Here is a 20,882-nt window from a genome sequence, read left to right on the forward strand (position 1 = left end):
CTGGACATGCTCTTATACACCGGCCCCAAGCTCACCTGATGGCCCCTCCCACACACCAACCCTCTCCCTCTCTCCCCCCAAAGCTCTGATGGAATGTGTAGAGGCAGACAGTTCCATTGATTCTAGAATTTTGACTTTCTCTCCATTATTTCACTATCAGACAGACATTTTAAGGTATATCATTAAGTTTGGTTAAAGTAGGATTTGATAGTGTTGTTATGTACGTTTTCCTTTTATAATAAGAATGGGTAACGGAACTGCTGAATCGTAATAGTTGGCACAGATCCAAGGACAGGTCAGCATTAAATCTAGCAATCTGATTTGATATCGGGGCTATTAGTCAGTTCATGGATCAGGTCAGATCTGTAAGATTGACATCATTCTCAATAAAATCAAATAAACTACAGTGAAATGCTTACATACAGGTCTTTTTCCAACAACGCAGTTAAAGATAAAATATGAAGAAAAAATAATAATAATTAAATTGTAATAAATAATACCTTTCATAAAGTAAACAAAAAGATTTAACAGATTGAAGGGGAAGTTAACCCATTTTTTGTGGCCTTATTTTCACTCTTTTTGTGCTTTTAGTTTTTTAGCTTACTTTTTAGTTTAAAAACATATATTTTGTTTCATTACTGAGATAATTGGTTGTCACATTTTGCTGAATCATCACTTGCCATTGACTATAGTGCAATATGAAATGTGTCTAAAGCATATTAGGAAACACTCTAAAACACACCACACCAATGCATATTACATCCGTATCCCATTCTGAATCCCATTTATTCCACTGTGCCATAAATCCATGTTTGAATGATGCTGTTTACAAGATGCAAATCTGGATTTATGGGATTCTGATGTAATATGAGTTGGTGTGGAGTGTTTGCTACTTAACCTATGTGAAATGCAAAAGGATAGGGCTACGTAGTATATCACATTGGACCGGAAATCAGGCTGCCATGAATTCTAGTGTGGATGATGGAGCAGTGGAATGCTGTGCTGTCCTTAGCCTTCTCTCTTTCTTACTTGATACTTCCCTCTCTCAGAATGCTGAGGTGACCCTAACTAAGGCTTGGTACTCCTATTTGCTTCTTTCTTTCTTGCTCTCTCAGAATGCTGAGGTGTCCTTAGCTCCTAAGGCACTGACTATCCTCCTTTCTCTCTCTCTCTGTTCCTGACGTGGGTTGTCCCCGGGTCAATATTTGCAGTGTAGGGCAGGGTTAAAGCCACTCCTGGTCACACATTGCATCGTCTGCCACCTGGGCCACCTGTCATTAGCCTCGCCCTGAGAACACGGATCTACCATACACTCTACCAGGCTCTACCATACACTACTATGGTAATAGGACGTAGGAGCTTAGATTAGGTTGTGGATGTGCATGATGATGCTTGAGATTGTTTAAAGATCCCCTGAAACGTTTGTATGTTCCTTTCTTGGGGTCTTCTGATTATATGAAACCTTCTTCATTTATATTCCAAATAAACAAGTTTAAATAATGGCAGTTATTTTCAAAGAAACCGAGGTAAGAATTCCATTCATATAATGAAACATCTGTTAGACAGGAACTTGAAACAAAACTGTTAATGGATTACATCTCATTTTCACACCCCAAATTAAATGTATTTATAAAGCCCTTTTTACATCAGCAGATGTCACCACAAAGTGCTTATACAGAAACCCAGCTTAAAACCCCAAACAGCAAGCAATGTAGATGTAGAAGCACGGTGGCTAGGAAAAACTCCCTAGAACCTAGGAAGAAACCTAGAGAGGAATCAGGCTCTGAGGGGTGGCCAGTCCTCTTCTGGCTGTGCCGGGTGGAGATTATAAGAGTACATGGACATTAAGGTCAGATTGTTCTTCAAGATGTTCAAACGTTCATAGATGACCAGCAGGGTCAAGTAATAATCACAGTGGTTGTAGAGGGTACAACAGGTCAGCACCTCAGGAGTAATTGTCAGTTGGCTTTTCATAGCCAAGCATTAAGAGGTTGAGACAGCAGGTGCGGTAGAGAGATAGAGAGAGAGAGGGTCGAAAACAGCGGATCCGGGACAAGGTAGCACGTCTGGTGAACAGGTCAGGGTTCCATAGCCGCAGGTAAAACAGCAGAAACTGGATCGGTAGCACGACCAGGTGGACTGGGGACAACCAGGAGTCGTCAGGCCAGGTCGTCCTGAGGCATGGTCCTAGGGCTCAGGTCTTACAATAGAGAGAGAGAGAGAGAGAGATGGGAGAATTAGAGGTGCGAAGGGGGGGGGGGCGGGGTTGGGGGGGGACGGACGGACGGACGACACTATGGCCCCATCTGACGATACGCCCGGACAGGGCCAACCAGGCAGGATATAACCCCACCCACTTTGCCAAATCACAGCCCCACTAGAGGGATACCTGAGACAAGGTTGAGTATAGCCCACAAAGATCTCCTCCACCGCACAAGCCCGAGGGGGGCTCAAAACCGGACAGAAGATCACGTCAGTGACTCAACCCACTCAAGTTGAGTATAGCGAAAAAAGCCTGGTACGACGTGACCCACCCCTCCTTGGGCGGCATGGAAGAGCACTAATAAGCCAGTGACTCAGCCCCCATAATAGGGTCAGAGGCAGAGAATCCCAGTGGAGAGAGGGGAGCTGGCCAGGCAGAGACAGCAAGGGCAGTTCGTCACTCCAGTGCCTTGCCTTTCACCTTCGCATCGCTGGGCCAGACTACACTCAATCATAGGACCTACAGATGAGATGAGTCTTCAGTAAAGACTTAAAAGTCGAGACCGACTCTGTGTCTCTCACATGGATAGGCAGACCATTCCATAATAATTTAGCTCAATAGGAGAAAGCCCTGCCTCCAGCTGTTTTCTTAGAAATTCTACGTACAATAAGGAGGCCTATGTCTTGTGATCGTAGTGTACATGTAGGTATGAGCGGCAGAACCAAATCAGAGAGATAGGTAGGAGCAAATCCATGTAATGCTTTTAGGTTAGCAGTAAAAACTTTGAAATCAGCCCTAGTCTTAACAGGAAGCCTGAGACAGGCTAGCACTGGACTAACATGATCAAATGTTTTGGTTCTAGTCAATATTCTAGCAGCTGTATTTAGCACTAACTGAAGTTTATTTAGTGGTTTAACTGGGTAGCTGGAGAGTAGAGCATTGCAGTAGTCTGAGAAAAAGAGAGACTGGGAAAAGCAGGAGCTGAGACACAAAACCGCTGGTTGACTTGACAAACAAGATGAACTGGCAACAGACAAACCGAGAACACAGGTATAAATACACAGGGGATAATGGGGAAGATGGGCGGCACCTGGAGGGTGGTGGAGACAATCACAAAGACAGGTGAAACAGATCAGGGAATGACACAGCAGATCTCTTTTTTTCTTGAGACCTAGAACTAGCATCTCTGTTTTGTCTGTTTGAAAGCATACAGTTTACCACCATCCGCTTCCTTATGTCTGAAACACAGGCTTCCAGAGTAGGCAATGTTGGGGCTTCACCATGTTTCATCGAAATGTATAGCTGTGTGTTGTTCGCATAGCATTGAATGTTGACATTGTGTTTCTGAATTACATCACCAAGAGGTAGAATATATAGTGAAAACAATAGTGGTCCTAACCTTGAGGAACACCGAAAAGTACAATTTATTTGTCAGAGGACAAACCATCCACAGAGACAAACTGATATCTTTCTGACAGATAAGATCTAAACCAGGCAAGAACTTATCCGTGTAAACCAATTAGGGTTTACAATCTCTCCAACAGAATGTGGTGATCGATGGTGTCAAAGGCGGCACTAAGGTCTAGGAGCACGACGAAAGATGCAGAGCCTCGGTCTGACGTCATTAAAAAGTAATTACCACCTTCACGAGTGCAGTCTCAGTACTATGATGGGGTCTACAACCAGACTGGAGCGTTTCCTATACATCATTTGTTTTCAGGAAGGCAGTGAGTTGCTGCGCAACAGCTTTTACCATTTTTATTGAGAGGAATGGGAGATTTGATACATTTTCTGGGTCAAGGTTTGGCTTTTTCAGTGCCACTTTTAGTGAGTTTGGTACACATCTGGAGGATAGGGAGCCATTTATTATGTTCGACATAGGAGGGCCAAACACAGGAAGTAGCTCTTTCAGTAGTTTAGTTGGAATAGGGTCTAGCAGGCATCTGGAAGGTTTAGAGGCCATGACTATTTTCGTGAATGTTTTGAGAGATACAGGATTAAAAAACATGAGTGACTCAGGACAACTGAGTTTTGGAGAAATACGCAGATTCAAAGAGGAGTCTGTAATTTGCTTTGTAATGATCAGGATCTATTCGTCAAAGAAGTTCATGACTTCATCACTGCTGAAGTGAAGGCCATCCTCTCTTGGGGAATGCTGCTTTTTAGTTAGCTTTGCGACAGTATCAAAAATAAATGTTGGATTGTTTTTATTCTCCTCAATCAAGTTCGAAAAGTAGGCTGATCGAGCAGCAGTGAGGGCTCTTCGATATTGCAAGGTACTGTCTTTCCAAGCTAGTTGGAAGACTTCCAGTTTGGTGGAGCGCCATTTCCATTCCAATGTTCTGGAAGCTTGCTTCAGGGCTCGGGTGGGGAGCTAGGTAGGGAGATCATTTCTTGTGACAAATGTTTTTGGTTTTTAGAGGTGCGACTGCATCTTGGGTATTACGCAAGGTTCAGTTTAGATCCTCAGGTGGTTAACAGATTTCTGTACTCCAACATCCTTGGGTAGGTGGAGGGAGTCTGGAAGGGCTTCTAGGAAACTTTGGGTTGTCTGAGAATTTATAATGCGGCTTTTGATAATCCTTGGTTGGGGTCTAAGCAGATTACTTGTTGTGATTGCAAACGTAATAAAATGGTGTTCCAATAGTCCAGGATTGTGATGTAAAACATTTAGATCCACAGTTTTTATTCCACGGGATAGAACCAGATCCAGGGTATGACTGTGGCAATGCATAGGTCTGGAGGCATGTTGGACAAAACCCACTGAGTCAATGATGGCTCAGAAAGCCTTTTGGAGTCTGTGAACTTCTCCATGTGGATAGTCACCAAAAATGGTTATATTATCTGCCATGACTACAAGGTCCGATAGAAATTCAGGGAATGCTGTATACGGTCCAGGAGGCCTGTAAACAGTAGCTATAAAAGTGCTTGGGTAAGCTGCATAGACTTCATGACTAGAAACTCAAAAGATTTAAAAAATCTTTATTTTTTATTTTTATACATTTAAATTTGCAGCAAAACATTTTTAGAATTTCTTCTGCTTTTGCGGGTTGCGCATGGAGATATGGCCACTGGAGGAGAGGAGATATGGTCACTGGAGGACAGGCCTCATTTAACTTAGTAAATTCATTAGGCTTAAGCCGTGTTTCAGTCAGGCCAATCACATCAAGGTTATGATCAGTGATTAGTTCATTGACTATGACTGCCTTGGAAGAGGGATCTAACATGAAGTAGTCCTATTTTGAGGTGAGGCATTATCACAGTATCTTTCAAAAATCATGTTCAGTGAGATTGCTAAAGCAAACACTATCATGTTTATATTTTCACGACCTAGATCGAGGCACAGACACTGTCTCAATGGGGGAAACTAAGCTGACTACACTGACTGTGCTAGCAGCAGACAGCCTGCCGCCTGGCCTGCACCCTATCTCATTGTGGAGCTAAAGGAGTTACAGCCCTGTCTATGTTGATAGATAAAATGAGAGCACCTCTTAAACTAGGATGGAGTCCATCACTCCTCAGCAGGTCAGGCTTGGTCCTGTTTATGGGTGAGTCCCAGAAAGCGGGCCAATTATCTACAAATTATATATTTTAGGAGGGGCAGAAAAATGATCAACCAGCGATTGAGTTGTGAGCTCATTACTCCCCTAACTGGCAGTGGGCCAGAGACAATACTCAATGTCGACATCTTTCTAGCTAATTTACACAGTGTAGCAATATTACGCGTCTGACCTCTGTTTCATCTAACATTGTTGGTGCCCACATGGTTAACAATATCCCTGTACTCTCTACACTCACCAGCTATAACCTTAGCCAGCACCATCTTCAGATTAGCTTTAACATCGGTGGCCCTGCCCCCTGGTAAACGGTGCATGATCACAGGATGATTCTTTTTAAATCTAATATTGCGGGTAATGGAGTCGCCAATGACTAGGGGTTTCAATTTGTCTGAGCTAATGGTGGGATGTTTGGCAGCTCAGACCCGGTAGGAGACATGAGAAGGTTCGACCTCTGAACTCGTAACTTAAATGGGGAGAACCAGTTGAAAGTTTGTCTGCAGAATGAGTGACACCGGTTGAGCATGCCGACAGCATTTTCTTCCTCTCCAGAAGGGTTATGTACTTACTGGTGGCACAGACGCGGTTTTATCCTTTCCTAACGATTGCGTCTGAAATTGGGTTTGCAACTCGGCTTACCCATAAGGCGATAGTTCTCCTGCATATTATGAGTACAGCGACTGCAATTAGATGGCATTGGTTAATGTTACTACTTTTTCTGCTGGAGGTCCTGTAGAACCATGCCCAGAAACTGTCCAGGGTGAGAAAGTTGAATAAAAAAACGGAGAGCGAGAACAAAATCAAGCCAGTAGTAAATTTGTTAATTGCAGATTCTTCATTAAACGGTTATTAAAAGTTTGGCACGTAGCCAAGAAGCAACAAACAGTATAGCAGCACAGAGACAACACGGATACATTCATTTTAGGACATTTATTAATACATGTACAAAATAAATGGATACAAGAATTTAACAAAAACGTGGACCTTATTGGAGAGATCCAACTCATCAGTATCATATCAAAATAAAAATGCAATAAATCCAACCCAAAACAAAATTTGACATAATTATAGTCCCACAAGAGACATTAAGGCCACGGTTTTCACAGAAAACACTGAATTAGTTGACCCAGAGAATGATTCCTTAGTTTTACCCCAATGGACATTTAACACTGACCGAACACTGAAGCCCATACAAGCTAATACAGGCCTGTGTGTGAAGAAGCACTTATATAAAAGGGGACTATATGTCTGCCACAGGGCATCCAACCATCATTTTTGTCACAGTTGTTGAAATATAAAAATCACAGCGGCTTCCATTAGACCTGAACTTCATTCACTATAATGTACTCTTTTATTCCTGTTGTTCCCTCTCCTGTGATAGTGAGTACTGGTACTCACTATCAGAAAACGCAACACGTTTGTTCGTTCAGTGCCTAGACATTCCTCTATGGGTGGTTCAGTTAAACGTTCTCTTAATACTGTTTCATTGGTTTGATCTTGAGGGGAACTGTTTGAGGCAGGGTTTTCTAAAGCAGGAGCTATATAGTAGTAGAAGGAGCAACGTGGTGGGTCCTGTTCTGTCAGTCAGGCTGCCTGGTGAAAACAACTTGGATTTGGCCCTCATCTTTCCTTTTAAAGTGCTTCCTAACTGATAACGCTCTTGCCTATGGGGAAGTTGGCAAACAACATCAAACAATATTACAATTATTTGGTCGACTTCACATTCATTGTCTTGTTTTCTGTTGAAATCCTAAGGTAGAAAAAGTGGCATGTCTTTCTTGCATGCCACTTGGCCGTAAATAGGTTTTAAAATGGTGTACTGAACATTGTAATTTGGCCACGTCTTTCTGACTACAGTTTGAAAACTCAGGGGACCACAGCGCTACATTCAGTCATTCAGGAGAGAGGGGTGGGGCTTAGACTCATTCTGGAGCTGACGGTTAGCTAAAGATCCTGTCTGTCAGGGAAGCATGGTCCAATAGGCACAGCCAGGACAGGAGTGACGCTACACAACTACAGAGCAGAATGATGGAAGAGTAATTTAGCTTCAAGAAGTCCGACTCAATACTGGGGAGATCCTGGAGATGTTTCTATTGATTTGCCATCTTCATTGCTGACCTCTAAGCTCAGTGCTTATTGAAGTAGCAGACAAAGATGTAGAGACTAGTGCATTAGACAGGGCTGGCTGATAGGCTATATGGGAAAGTGACAGACCGCAACCATAAGTCATAGTGGTCATAGTGTCTGGTTACTGTACATCATCAACCTGAAGCAACTGTGTTAAAAATGATCACAATAAAACATTTATACAAACATACTAAATGATCATCTCACAGGTATAGCAGTACCTATACTTTTACAAAGCCAGGGCATGAGCATCTGTGTATTCTGGTGTACAAGCAATGTCCTCTGTCCCTGATCAAGGGAGTTTGAGCGAGCAGGGCAAACAAAAATGGACGTAGGAAGTCGAGAATTTCTTGGGGGGATATATTGGGTTGGTGTGGGGAGAGAGGAAGAGGAAGTAGTAGATAAATGTCTGATTCTGCCTTCTATATTCAGTATCTTCCTCTGCTACTGGTGAGCCTTCATATCAAAGTCCCAGTCACACAGTAGGAGAACAGTGGAGCTGCTTCTTCAACAGACCTGCAGAAAAATCACATTGAGATTACCAGACCAGAGCAGCTGTTAAGGCTGCAGGACACAGCCCTGTCTGTCTCTCACATTGATGGTCACATCCGACTGTCTTTCTAGCCTGGTGGGCTGTCTGTCTCTGTTCCAGTGGTGAAACTAAACCAGCAGCTCATGAATTCAGAGTTCTGCCACCTAGTGGTAGTATCAGGGTATTGTCACGTCTTAGTGTTTGAGGTGTGTCGGTGGTCTAGTGCCCGTGTTGGGGCCCGTGTTGGGGCCCGTGGTCATTGTACTGGTTGTGGGCGGGGTGGTTGGGGGGCAGTGGAGGACCGTTGACACCAGGGTGGTAGAAAGCACAGTTGCTCTCGTAACGGCAGTTTCCTTTCATCATGAAGTGGCGACACACTGGCCTCTTGGACATGTCTGAGAGGAGAGAGAAAAGAACAGCGTTAGTACACAACTAGCCAGGCAAACCAAACGTCTGTACTGACTGCATCAAGGCTAGAAGATGGCAAACGGAAATCAACTTCGTCATTACTTTTATTGCACTACAGTGGGGCAGAGTCCTACATGGGCAACACAGGGTGGTGTTTCAGACTGGCCCTATATGTCTAAAAGAAATAGAATTAGTAGAAGGAACATTCCCTTTCTAAGTCAACTCACCTCCCATGTTGTGTCCTCCTCTAGGCCCCCCTCGTCCCCTCCCTCTGAAGCCCACCTGTTCCCCTCCTCTCCCTCGGCCCCCACGGTGGAAGTGGCCCCCTCCGCCCCGGTGTGGCCCCCCCCTCATTGAGTCGTCCCCCCAGTAGTTGCTGTTGTCTCCTCCGTGGCCCTGGGGTGGCGGGGGCCCCATCATGCGGGGGTTGGCGTTGAAGCCAGGGGGTCCATGGTTGTGTGGGGGCGGGGGATGGTTGTAGTGGGGGCCTCCGGGGCCCAGGGGCTTGCCTGCAGGAGGGTACCCCACTCCGTTCATGGGCATACCCATGTTGGGCATGTTGTTCATGCCTGGACCGTGGCCCAACAGGCCCTGGCTCACTGAGGAGGAAAGACATACTTTAACAACCATTCTAGTACGCATATCATCATATACAGTTAAGAGAAGGAGGAAATGTAAGAATACTTGGTTTGTGTTAGAACTAGAGAGAGGAAGGTGTGTATTTATTATGGATTCCTATTAGCTGTTGTCAAGGCAGCAGCTACTATTCCTGGGGTCCAGGAAAATGAAGGCAGTTCTACATTTTAAAAAACATTACATTCACAACAGATTAAATGTGTACCCTCAGGCATATCTACCACACAAAATCAATGTGTAAGTGTGTGTATAGTACGTTTGTTATTGTGTGTTTGTATGCATGTGTCTGTGCCTATGTTTGTGTTGCTTCACAGTCCCTGCTGTTCCAAAAGGTGTATTTTTTATCTGGTTTTTACATCTCATTTTACTGCTGGCATGAGTTACTTGATGTGTAATAGAGTCATGTAGTCATGACTATGTAGTACTGTGCGCCTCGCTTAGTCTGTTCTGGACTGTGAAGAGACTTCTTGTGACATGTCTTGTGGGGTATGCATGGGTGTCTGAGCTGTGTGCTAGTAGTTTAAACAGACAGCTCGGTGCATTCAACATGTCAATACTTCTCACAAATACAAGTAGTGATGAAGTTAATCTCTCCTCCACTTTGAGCCACGAGAGATTTAGATGCATATGATTAATGTTAGCTCTCTGTGTACATCCAAGGGCCAGCCGTGCTGCCCTGGTCTGAGCCAATTGCAAGTCCCTCTTTGTGGCACCTGACCACACAAATGAACAGTAGTCCAGGTGCAACCGAACAAGGGCCTGTAGGACCTGCCTTGTTGATAGTGTTAAGGCAGAGCATCGCTTTATTATAGAGACTTCTCCCCATCTTAGCTACTACAGCATCAATATGTTTTGACCATGACAGTTTACAATCTAGTGTTACTCCAAGCAGTTTAGTCATCTCAACTTGCTCAATTACCACATTATTCATTACAAGATTTAGTTGAGGTTTAGTAAATGATTTGTCCCAAATACAATGCTTTTAGTTAGAAATATTTAGACTAACTTATTCCTTGCCACCCATTCTGAAACTAACTGCAGCACTTTAAGTGTTGGAGACATTTCAGTCGCTGTAGTAGCTGACGTGTATAGTGTTGAGTCATCCGCATACAGACACACTGCCTTTACTCAAAGCCATTGGCATGTCGTTAGTAAAGAATGGAAAAAGGGGCCTAGACAGCTGCCCTGGGGAATTCCTGATTGTACCTGGATTTTGTTGGAGAGGCTTCCATTAAAGAACACCCTCTGTGTTCTGTTAGACAGTTAACACTTTATCCACAATATAGCAGAGGGTGTAAAGCCATAACACATACCTTTTTCCAGTAACAGACTATGATCGATAGTGTGTTGTGTAGGGGGTCTATGTGTGCTTATGTGTGTGTTGTAAAGGTGTGTGTGTACCTCCGGGCGGGGGTCCGGTGGGGGGGCCCTGGTTCTGGGTCTGCTGTAGAGAGCCCAGCAGCTGTTTGATCTTTTCAGAGAAGTCTGGCTGCTTGATCAGGTCCTCAGTAGACTGGCCACCACTAGCTCCCTACAGGAGGGAGGGAGGGGTTAAGCCAAATCATGACAGACTAAAATAAACATCACAGATACACTGGTTCCAGGGCTTTTCCAGGGGTTCAGAAGTTCTGTTTTAAAACAGTTACGGTAGACAACACATTAATACTTGAAATCATCCAATCATAAAGTTTCTCAGTGAGATTACATAATGGCAGGGTTACAAAAACAGGATTAGTTCATGCTTTATATCGCTTACCATAATGGAGGTGAGTAACTCCTGTACATTGACGGAGGGGTTAGCGGGGGCACCAGGCGTGCCCTGGGCAATGTTGCCTAGGTTACTCAAAAGGTTGTTGGCCCCCAGGTTGCCCATGAGGTTGGCGAGGACGGGGGGCAGCTTGGAGCCCTCCACCCCCCCGGGGCCCACACCAGAGCCAGGCTGGGACGATGTGTCCATGGGCTCCATGTAGCTGTCATCCATCATGGTCGAGTCCTGGAGAAGAGCGGGAGTTAGGTCACTGGACACAGAGGATGTTTGGAGCTTTTAGCGTTATCTTTATGCATTACAGGACTTTAGCACTTTTTCAGATGCAAAACTCTTAGAGTAAAAGTCAAAACTGATAACACTTGTAATGCTTCCTATTTTATGTTCAAAACGTTTGGTTGTGCATTCATTGTAGTTGAACACATCTTTCAAACGGCACCAAAGTGATTGACAGAAAAGGGTATATCCCACCTCGTCCAGGGGTATGAGGCGTGGAGGCATGGGTTCGTAGGCCTCAGGCTCTGGTTCATGGGGGCTGTCAGGAACACTGAGGAGAAGAGACAAGAGGTGAGCTTCCGCAATACAATGTGAGGCACTTTGAGCACCTGGTAACCTACTAGGCTATAGAAATCCATATCATTTTAAGGCATGTGTGAATCTGTACCTCTCCTTGGTGAGGAAGATCTCCTGCAGGATGCCCGTCTCGCGGTCCCTCTGTGTGAGTCTCTCTGTGCTATTGGCACCAGCGTTGACCAGGGGGCCGGTAAGGGCCAGGGGCCTCGGGGGGCTCCAGGGGACGCGCTCCTCCATGGAGTCATGGGACAGGCGCCTCGCCATCTCAAACGTGTGGCGGTCCATCATCATCTCGCGCTTCGCCGCCTCGCCAAAGTCCTTGACCTTGTTGACGTTGACTGGAGAGGGGGATAGAAGGAACAGGACGAAGGAGAGAGGTGGAGAATGAGGTTAGCCATGGCACACAACAGGGATGTGATCACGACAAGATAGAAAAGCAGAAAAAGCTGGATTTTGACGAGGGAATAGGTATTTTTCGGGGGGGATTTAAGATAAATTACAGAAAAGCAGGGGGGGGGGGAAATCACATCCCTGCCCAAAGACTAAATTTAACAGAAAAGTCAAATGTAAAGTGTTGAGCATGTCTTTATTGGGCTGTTGGCTATCTAGTTTGACTATACAACCACAGTTTAACGTGCAATTACACACAACACCGACTGAAGAAATTAAATTGAAGTTACCGTTAGTTTTTGTTCTCTCACCTCTCTCGGTCTCGTCCAGGTCGAAGTAGAAGTACTGTGTGAGCTGCTCCTCCTCGGCCCAGCGCACGCTTTTCTTCTTCTTGCCCTTCTTGGTCAGCTGACCCTCCTCTTCGCCGCGGGGTTCAGCCAGGGCACTGGGCTTCTCGCTGCCCGTGTCCATGGCCTCTGGGTCGTCGGCGGGCACGGGTGTGCCGGGTTGCTCCAGGTCTACTGGGACCTCGTGGGGAGGGGTGGTGGAGGCCACCTGGGTCTCTGGGGACGAGGGCTTGGTGCCGCCCTGAGGTGACGGATAGTGAGGTTTACCCTCGAATGGACACGGCTGAGAGGAGGAGGGATGTAAAGAGAGAGAGATGGGTGAATACTCAATTCCATTTGCACAGCCTTCCCATAGATTCAGGTGTAGAGTCAGCATAGCAGAGAGAGTAGTCTGTGCTGTCTGTCTGGTCAGGAAGGTATGTGTTTACCTTGTTTGACGTGGGAGAGACAGCTTTGGGGTCTCTCCCTTCCCTTCCTTTCTTCTTCTTGATCTTGATGAGAGAAACAGGGGCGGAGTTTAGGGCATCCAGGAAGCCTGTACCCTCAAGGGCTGCAGAGAGAGAGGAGGGTACCTTAGTGATGTCACTAACAGTCAAAATACTGCAGGTTTCATTGAGGGGGAGAGGGGTTTCAAAGTGTGTACTACACACATCACACTATTTTCTCAGGGGTAGGGTACAAAACAACATATCATGTGAAAGAAACAAATGTTTGTTTATGCTCTGAAACTGTTTGTATGCTCTCTTAGTTTACTGCAATGTTTCAGTCTTTAAGACCTTCCAGTAGGGGAACATTTACAGCAGTGTGTCGGTATCTACCAGGGTTGAGGAGGTCAATTCAATTTCAAACCAGTCAACTCAGGAAGTAAGCAAATTCCAAAATGTTCTCAGACAAGTACTTAGGATACTTGTAATTTCACTTAACTCCCTGAATTGAAAAGGAATTGACCTCAACCTTGATATATTCTCCATGTTGAGGGGTTAGGTCTCATCTTCTCCATGTTGAGGGGTTAGGTCTCATCTACTACTGTACATGCAGTGAAGGGGTCAAAAAGAAAGTACATACCAATTTCTGTTGAGGTCTTACGTTGTGCCGGGATGATCTTCACCTTGATCTCCTTGGTCTGGTTAGGAGTGGTGTTGAGGGGTTTATACTTCTTCTCCACAGGGGGAGGGTCCAGAAGACCAAAACTGGTAGAGAGAAAGACAAGAGAAACATGTTCAATTTTACTCCATAGGACCCAAACTGGTAGAGAGAGATACATGGGAGAGGTTCAGTGAGTAAGAGTTCCAATATATTCATTACAAATGGCAAATACATTTTCCAAAGACAGGTTTGTTCAATACTCTCATTAACCACCTAGGGGGAAGCACTGAGCAGTGTTTTATGCTGTGGTTAGGCAATTTTTATCCTGTTATTGCCTGGTAAAACACAGATTGACGATGAATATACACAATATGAACAAAGCTGTTATTACTGTCTGAAGTGTAGGTTACCTGGGTCTCTTGAGGACTTGGGCTGGTTTGATGTTGTACTTGTCTCCCAGCTGGAGGGCCACGGGGGGCTTCTTGACTGGGACAGGGGTGGGAGCATCCATCTCCAGGCCTGGAACACAACAAACAGGAAGGGTCAGACCAGGGTATTATATAGTCCTACATCCAGCACTTTTGCAACAGCAGGAGCTTCATCCCTACAGCCAGAAACACAATGATTTCTTCATTTGCCGTCTTCTATCGAAGGACAACCTTATACACAGAATCATATTTAGTAAATTAAACTTTTTTGTGATAAACTGTGAGGACAGAGTGTGTGTGTAGTTTGACCAGATGGCGGTGAAGGGAGCGTAGTGTACCTATGGAGCGGATCTTAGCGTGGCTGGGGGCGTGAGCTTTGGGCTTCTCCCTCTTCCTCTCCTCCTCTGCTGCCTTCCCTCCATCAGCCGCCTTCACCTCTCGGACTGGCACTTTCCCCTCCTCCTTCTTCCGCTTCTTATCTGAGAGAAAGAGAGAGGGTGTTATGTAAACGAAGAGATTACAGGGGAGCGGAGAGTTAAAGAGAGGAAAAAAGTAAAAATGAGGGAACGAGGGATAGGAGAGTAGTAGTTACCTGCAGGAGAGGTGGTGGAGACACTCTGGGAGCGGATGGTAGCCATCCAGCCATCCACCAGCCCAGCAGACAGCTTCCTCAGCTCTGAGAGACAGAGACAGCATTAGTTACACATCAACCTCAGACACCATCATAAAACTATTTACATCTACTGCACAGATACCACCACTAGGAACTGTATCATCTTGACTTTGGGTTTGTGAGAAAGTGAGTTACAAATACAATGCTAAACTAGTTCCTCACAGAGGTCTATTTAGTCAGCTCAGGGTATTGAAGAGGGTGGACCGCAAGGGAAATGAAAGTTGTTTAAAAACATACCCTCAGTCTCTCCAGTCTTGCTGAGCTGCTTGACCAGTTTGGCAGTGTTGTTCTGTTTCAGGTGGTCTACAGTGAGGGGCAGTTTCTGCAGTGTCAGCAGGATGAGCTGTAACAGGGGGGTGTTGTTGCTAGTCTTGGAGTAGGTCAGCCATGCATTCAGCAGCTTGTAGCCTCCCACTCGGATAAACCTGGATGAAGGGATGGAAGAGTCAAATTGAATCTAAATGGCCTATTTTTACAAAGCGTGTTACAGTAATCCGGCCCAGACCCCCAACCCCCCAAAGAACAAGCAGTAGCAAAAAACTCCCTACTGAAGTTACTAAACAATAAATGACATAAAATGGGAGTAGATCTTACCGGTTGAGAATGTCATGGGACTTGGTCTGCAGTAGAATATTCAGGTACATACACCTGCTCACCATCTTATAAGAGCACTTCATGAGACTGTGGAAAAAAGACCAAGAAAACCAACAGTCAGAACAAAAGAATGCTACCATTACAGTCCGGTCTACACTGGCAACTCAGAATAATGTCAAAATAATTCAATAAAAACACTAAACAGTAAAAGCTGGAAAAATGGTATACAAGTTCGAAAGCACATCATAAAAAGTAAAAAAATGGCAGTGTTAATTACCTGAAAACTTTGGGGACTCCCTCCAGGCTACGGAGCTCTCCATCTTTCCCCAGCAGGTTCTCTACTCCCTTCAGGACCTCTCTGGGGTCCACTGGGCCCACCGCCATCTCTGCTCAGAGAGGAAGAGACAAACATACTTAACATACAGGATATCGTCAAATCAAATCTTATAACTCTGGCGCTTACTAAACAGTAATTGTTATAGTCTCTTTCAATGTGCCGCTAAAGTGATGTTCGCACTGAACTGCACCCAGGCATGTCAGATTTGACTTTGTTTTGGGAGGACTCCTTGGAACTAACACCATCCGTTCATCTCTAAATCCTGCAAAAAGTAACGGCTTACAGACAATTCAACTTAGGTACTAAACCATAAGACATCTCCAAACTCCACTCTACCACACGACCGACCAAGGCTGAAATCCATACTGCATAGATTGTACTCTTTCCTTCTAGCTACAAAGCCGAGAGCAACATCACAATGGGCCGAGGCCTACGTCAAAAATACCCACATTGCTAGATCTTCAGCCACACTGAAATCTGTCAAAACATGGAAAAGGAGGGCAGTGACAGTCCCAACTAACCCCTCAGCCAAGGTGCTGCCTTCGCATTCCAAATGATGTACCACAGTGAACACCATGACTCACTGATGGGTTGCCTCATTCTTCAAAAAAATAAAAATATGTTCATTTCATTTTCTCCAGAGGGATGGATTGGTCTGTTCTGTGGGGTTATTCTCATAGCTGAGGGAGAAGAGGTAATGACTGACAGAGCCTACTGCCCCTGTTCTCCCAGTAGCTCCGGTGGGATTCCCCTAAGACAGCAGGGTAGACCTAATACAAAGACTGCTTATAGGTCATGCTGCTAGTTCATTTTCTGTGTCAGTAATTCAATAGAACAGAGAGAGAGAGAGAAAATATGCAAGGAGTCAGTTCAACACCACACATTATGAGAAAATGACAGGTTGGGCTGTAGTTTAGAATAGGTTCATGTGGACTTCCCCCAAGGGCGGCGCAACACATTCAAGTAGCTATGCTTTATTCAGATTATTAAAACATTACAAAACAAGTTTCAACAAAACCTTCCACTTATGATTGCCTTCATAATATGTACAACAAACAAGTTCATGGTAAGTGCAACTTAAAAACATGAGTGATTAGGCTTGGATATGAGCAAAACAACTAGTAAACCTACAAGCTACAGTGGAGGGAAATGAGTCATTGGGCCTGGAGGAGCAGCCTTGTCAACCTGCCATTTGTACTGTTCTAGTCTCACAAAAATAACCTATTGAATTTCAAAGGTGATGAGTGCTGTAGAAGCTAGAATACTCTAGTGATGCTGTTCTGGTAACAGAGGAGGATGCTAGTCTACGTCGTGTGTATGGGTGGCAAATACCATGAGTAGCTTCCCCCTCTACTAATAGGACACATATTGGAAGCTAAACACTGAGGCGTGCGCGCACACACACACACACACAGAAGGCCCTCAAACTGAAAGTCTACTGGTATTCAGTTTCAGGCTTGCGGTGCACTAAACTGGTGGTTGGAATGACTGACCAGCTCCTTCACTGACAGAGAAGTGTGCAGTCATATTACCAGTAGTCAGTCTCAGGTAGCACAGGAACTCCAAGGAATACAGTTGATTGAACAGAGCACAGAAGAAGCCTATTCTATGACAAATGAATAGTACTATTAATTTTAGTTATCTAAGGAAGCTATTTTGTGTGTGTAAGTATAAATAATTATTTTGAAGGTAATTGAAATGATATTGTAAGTATTGGTTTTGTAAGTGGTTGACCTCGCACATACATCCCTTAAAAGTGTATAGGACCACTGTGGAGCCACTATGTTAATTGCCTATGATTAACATTAAAATAAAGGGAATATTTAATCTGAAGCATTATCAATGACAACCCCCTTGGTTCAATGGTCTCCCCCCATGGAGTAGTGGATGAACGTTTCTTAGCATTTACTGCCCCCTATAGCTTAGTACAAGGAATTACAAATTGTATCAAATGTACAAGCACTACACCTCCATGCAAATGTGGACAAAAGAAATCCACACATTTCAAACTACTAATTAATGAATACATGTATCAAAGCAAATTTATACATATTAAAAAAAATGTCAAATTCACCAAACGAAAGTAATTTAATTTGGCTTTGAATATATTTGAAATGTATACTTAAGCTGAGCAGGAGATTGGCTCAAGTACAAGTGGGTGGTTAAAACAAGAACAATAGTTAACGGAAAAAACCGACGTCATATTACAATGCCATATAAAAAGAGAACACTAGAACGACCTCAGTTGAGGATCCAGTGACTATGGCTGGATCCTTTACGTACAAAACTGACTATGGCTGGATCCTTTACGTACAAAACTGACTATGGCTGGATCCTTTACGTACAAAACTGACTATGGCTGGATCCTTTACGTATAAAACTGACTATGGCTGGATCCTTTACGTATAAAACTGACTATGGCTGGATCCTTTACGTATAAAACTGACTATGGCTGGATCCTTTACGTATAAAACTGACTATGGCTGGATCCTTTACGTATAAAACTGACTATGGCTGGATCCTTTACGTATAAAACTGACTATGGCTGGATCCTTTACGTATAAAACTGACTATGGCTGGATCCTTTACGTACAAAACTGACTATGGCTGGATCCTTTACATATAAAACTAAGTCAAATCTCCACTAACCTATTAAACCATTGCAGTAAAATATAATTAGAATTTTGGCTTGGCCTTGCTCAAACCCAATCTATGCATAAATCATAACACTAACAGTAGGGGCGGGACTTCTGCATGCATTTTTCTCATTGTTCAGTGCACAACTGAACCCTTCTCATGTAAATATTTTAAAAGTCATTATAATATGTTTATGACTATGTTCATTATCCTATACTTTGAATTACTGTATCCAAGTATTGCTTGGACAATATCCAAGTATTTCATTTTGAAATGTCATGTGAGGAAATCAGTTTGGTCTTACCCGTTTAACTGTTGTAGTAGAAGTTTTATATAGTCTCAGAACTCCACAACACGGGACATAACACACAACTCCTGAAAATGTCACAACTGTTACACACGCGCACACACAGTCAATAGAATGAAGTTATTGATAAGACAGCCTAGTAAAGAATAACTCGATGGGGGAAAAGTCAAGTAAATTAACATTCAAACACACACAAAATTGCTTTGCTGTATTTACTCAAATATATAGCAATGCAGTTGAAAAGGGTATCACATGTTATCATTTAGCTACAATGTAACAAATACTTGTCACACTTGCACAAACCCCTGCCAATAGCAAGCCATTTTTTGTTTACATAATATTAGTTTTAACCCTGTCCACAATCATTATTATATAAAATAAAAAACACTTGTCCTATAGGTACTGCTGTTTGTAGCCTAGACCAAGCAGATATTCCTAAAATGACTAGTCACAAATATCAAATAATGGGGGAAAAGCCTGTAGATAATCAAATTACTGAATCTGTATATGCCTTACAAACGCACCATGTTAATGATGGTTATATAATTAAATATCACGCAGCCGGGAGCCCTTTATGACAAATGGCATGTCATTGCAATGCACGCCCTACCATACCACCAGAATAGAGATCCCGTTCAATGACCAGGCTAGGGGAGTTCGCCGTTAAAAGGGAAAAACTAACCCGTGATACACCGAAAATAAATCTAGGCCCTGCCCTCTTTTGTTAACTGCTTCGTGGCTGCAACAGCCTCGAGAACATAAAGAACAATGTATCAGCCAGCTAACCCGGCCACAACACAGCTAGCATACTATCACATTTGCACGGCCGGAGAATCATTTACAATTAACAAAAAACAACGAGAAGGTATCTAGCTATAACGGCTACACATGCGATAAGGACACAGCGAGAAGAAAAGTCGTTCCGCTATTCTGGGAAACCAACACGACTGTCGCTCCATATAAACACAGCAGCCATTATTGCTGCGTGTTCTGTAAGGACAAAACGACAACAAGCCCGCCATTTTGATATAATTCCGACAACACCGGTCTGTCTGCCTTGTGCAATATTTCGAATGGAGGTTCCCTCCCTTGCGCATTTCAATAAGGCAATCTTTATCCTCAGATTGCCGTATACATATCGTACACCTGGGGAATGTATTTCCTGCTCTAACTATATCGACGATACGTTGTGTCGCAAATTACCACAAATGAACGATTTATCCAGTGAAGTCCGTAATCTTCAATCTAAGCAATCTTTATGTATAGATTGCGGTAGGTGTAAATTCCAAGGATCTCTCCCCTATTTAGTAGATTTAAAAATAAAAAAAACATCCAGATTCATATGCAAAAAATATTTCCTACGGCAATCTTTATGAGTAGATTGCTTATGATTAACTTAACATGTGTTAGTTTATTTGTATCAGTCTCACACACAAAGAAACGGAGCGTTTCCACTCTGCACTTTCCTGTGTGAGCTCATAAACTATCGTTAGCGTTCGCTGCATTTGAACTGAAAAAAAGCTAGCTAACCACGTACGGAGACCAACTAGCATACTTGACATTAGCCTAAATCTACGACTAAACAATAATTCCATGAATTTAGGTTCAGATTGCTTTGAAAATAAACACTTACTATAAATACTTCAGCGTCTCGAGTAGCTATATTACTACTGTATATTGTGCTGTACAGCAACAGATCTCTTGTTACATCAGTTTTATATCGTTAACCGTCATGTTTTTATAACGTTAACAATCTATGGCTGGAACAAACTGGTTTATGGGCGGGGTTGTGGTAGCTAAAAACTAGCTTTTCCTTCTGGAACAAACTGGAGGCAAAAATAGTAATCAAATGTCCATTACTTGAAGAAAAAACGTTTTTTTTTTTGAATAAATGTTCAAAGTCCTCGACCGCCACTCTTCAGACAAAATACCTGAAGGGAAAAAAAGAGCAAACAAAACGAAAAACACATTTAAGATATATTCACTTGTTTTCTTCGTGTGTTCATACACATCTTAATCTTAAAAAGCTTTTTTATGATGGATTATGATTAAAATAGATAATTGCGCAGCCGTTTTTGTTCCAAAACTAAGCAGTATTTCTTTCGACGTTACTCACCTCAGAACTAATCCAGGAATGAACTGGAAGGGGAGGGGCTTGGTATTTATACCCTGTGACGTTTATGACGTCAAACGCGTTTTCGCGCAAGCACTTTCTGGGTTTTTCATGGTAACAAAATGGAGTTTTGGTGACGCGCTGTTATAGAAAACACTGATGAAGGTCG

The 20,882-nt window shown here is 43.6% G+C and overlaps 1 protein-coding gene across 3 annotated transcripts; it reads right to left on the reverse strand.

Annotated features, from left to right (window-relative positions):
* Positions 1–6,675: 6,675 nt before the first annotated feature.
* LOC106570322 (serine/threonine-protein phosphatase 1 regulatory subunit 10) lies at positions 6,676–20,715 on the reverse strand. Of its 3 annotated transcripts, none has more exons than XM_014142515.3 (16): positions 18,598–20,715; positions 15,597–15,705; positions 15,320–15,406; positions 14,963–15,150; positions 14,645–14,728; positions 14,391–14,531; positions 14,035–14,143; positions 13,604–13,728; positions 12,967–13,088; positions 12,482–12,821; positions 11,893–12,139; positions 11,700–11,775; positions 11,220–11,456; positions 10,865–10,994; positions 9,055–9,426; positions 6,676–8,814 (listed from the first exon to the last, which is right to left on the reverse strand). In XM_014142515.3, the coding sequence occupies exons 2-16, from the start codon at positions 15,701–15,703 to the stop codon at positions 8,639–8,641; spliced, it is 2,541 nt and encodes an 846-aa protein (XP_013997990.2). In that variant the 5' UTR covers positions 15,704–15,705; positions 18,598–20,715; the 3' UTR covers positions 6,676–8,638. The 3 variants fall into 3 exon arrangements, with proteins under 3 accessions (XP_013997990.2, XP_013997989.2, XP_013997991.2); XM_014142514.3 differs by having other exon boundaries at positions 20,234–20,714; XM_014142516.3 differs by having other exon boundaries at positions 12,503–12,821; positions 20,234–20,713.
* Between the last annotated feature and the right edge of the window lie 167 nt (positions 20,716–20,882).

This window comes from Salmo salar, chromosome 14 (genome assembly GCF_965601325.2).
Source record: "Salmo salar chromosome 14, fSalSal1, whole genome shotgun sequence".
Lineage (NCBI taxonomy): Eukaryota > Metazoa > Chordata > Actinopteri > Salmoniformes > Salmonidae > Salmo > Salmo salar.

Excerpts from the sequence above, each read along its gene's own strand:
- LOC106570322 (XM_014142515.3), bottom strand. The coding sequence starts at position 15,703 with ATGGCGGTGGGCCCAGTGGACCCCAGAGAGGTCCTGAAGGGAGTAGAG. Across the intron at positions 14,144-14,390 it reads CGCTAAGATCCGCTCCATAG|GCCTGGAGATGGATGCTCCC; the intron begins GTACACTACGCT and ends GTTGTGTTCCAG. Across the intron at positions 12,822-12,966 it reads TCTCTCCCACGTCAAACAAG|CCGTGTCCATTCGAGGGTAA; the intron begins GTAAACACATAC and ends TCCTCCTCTCAG.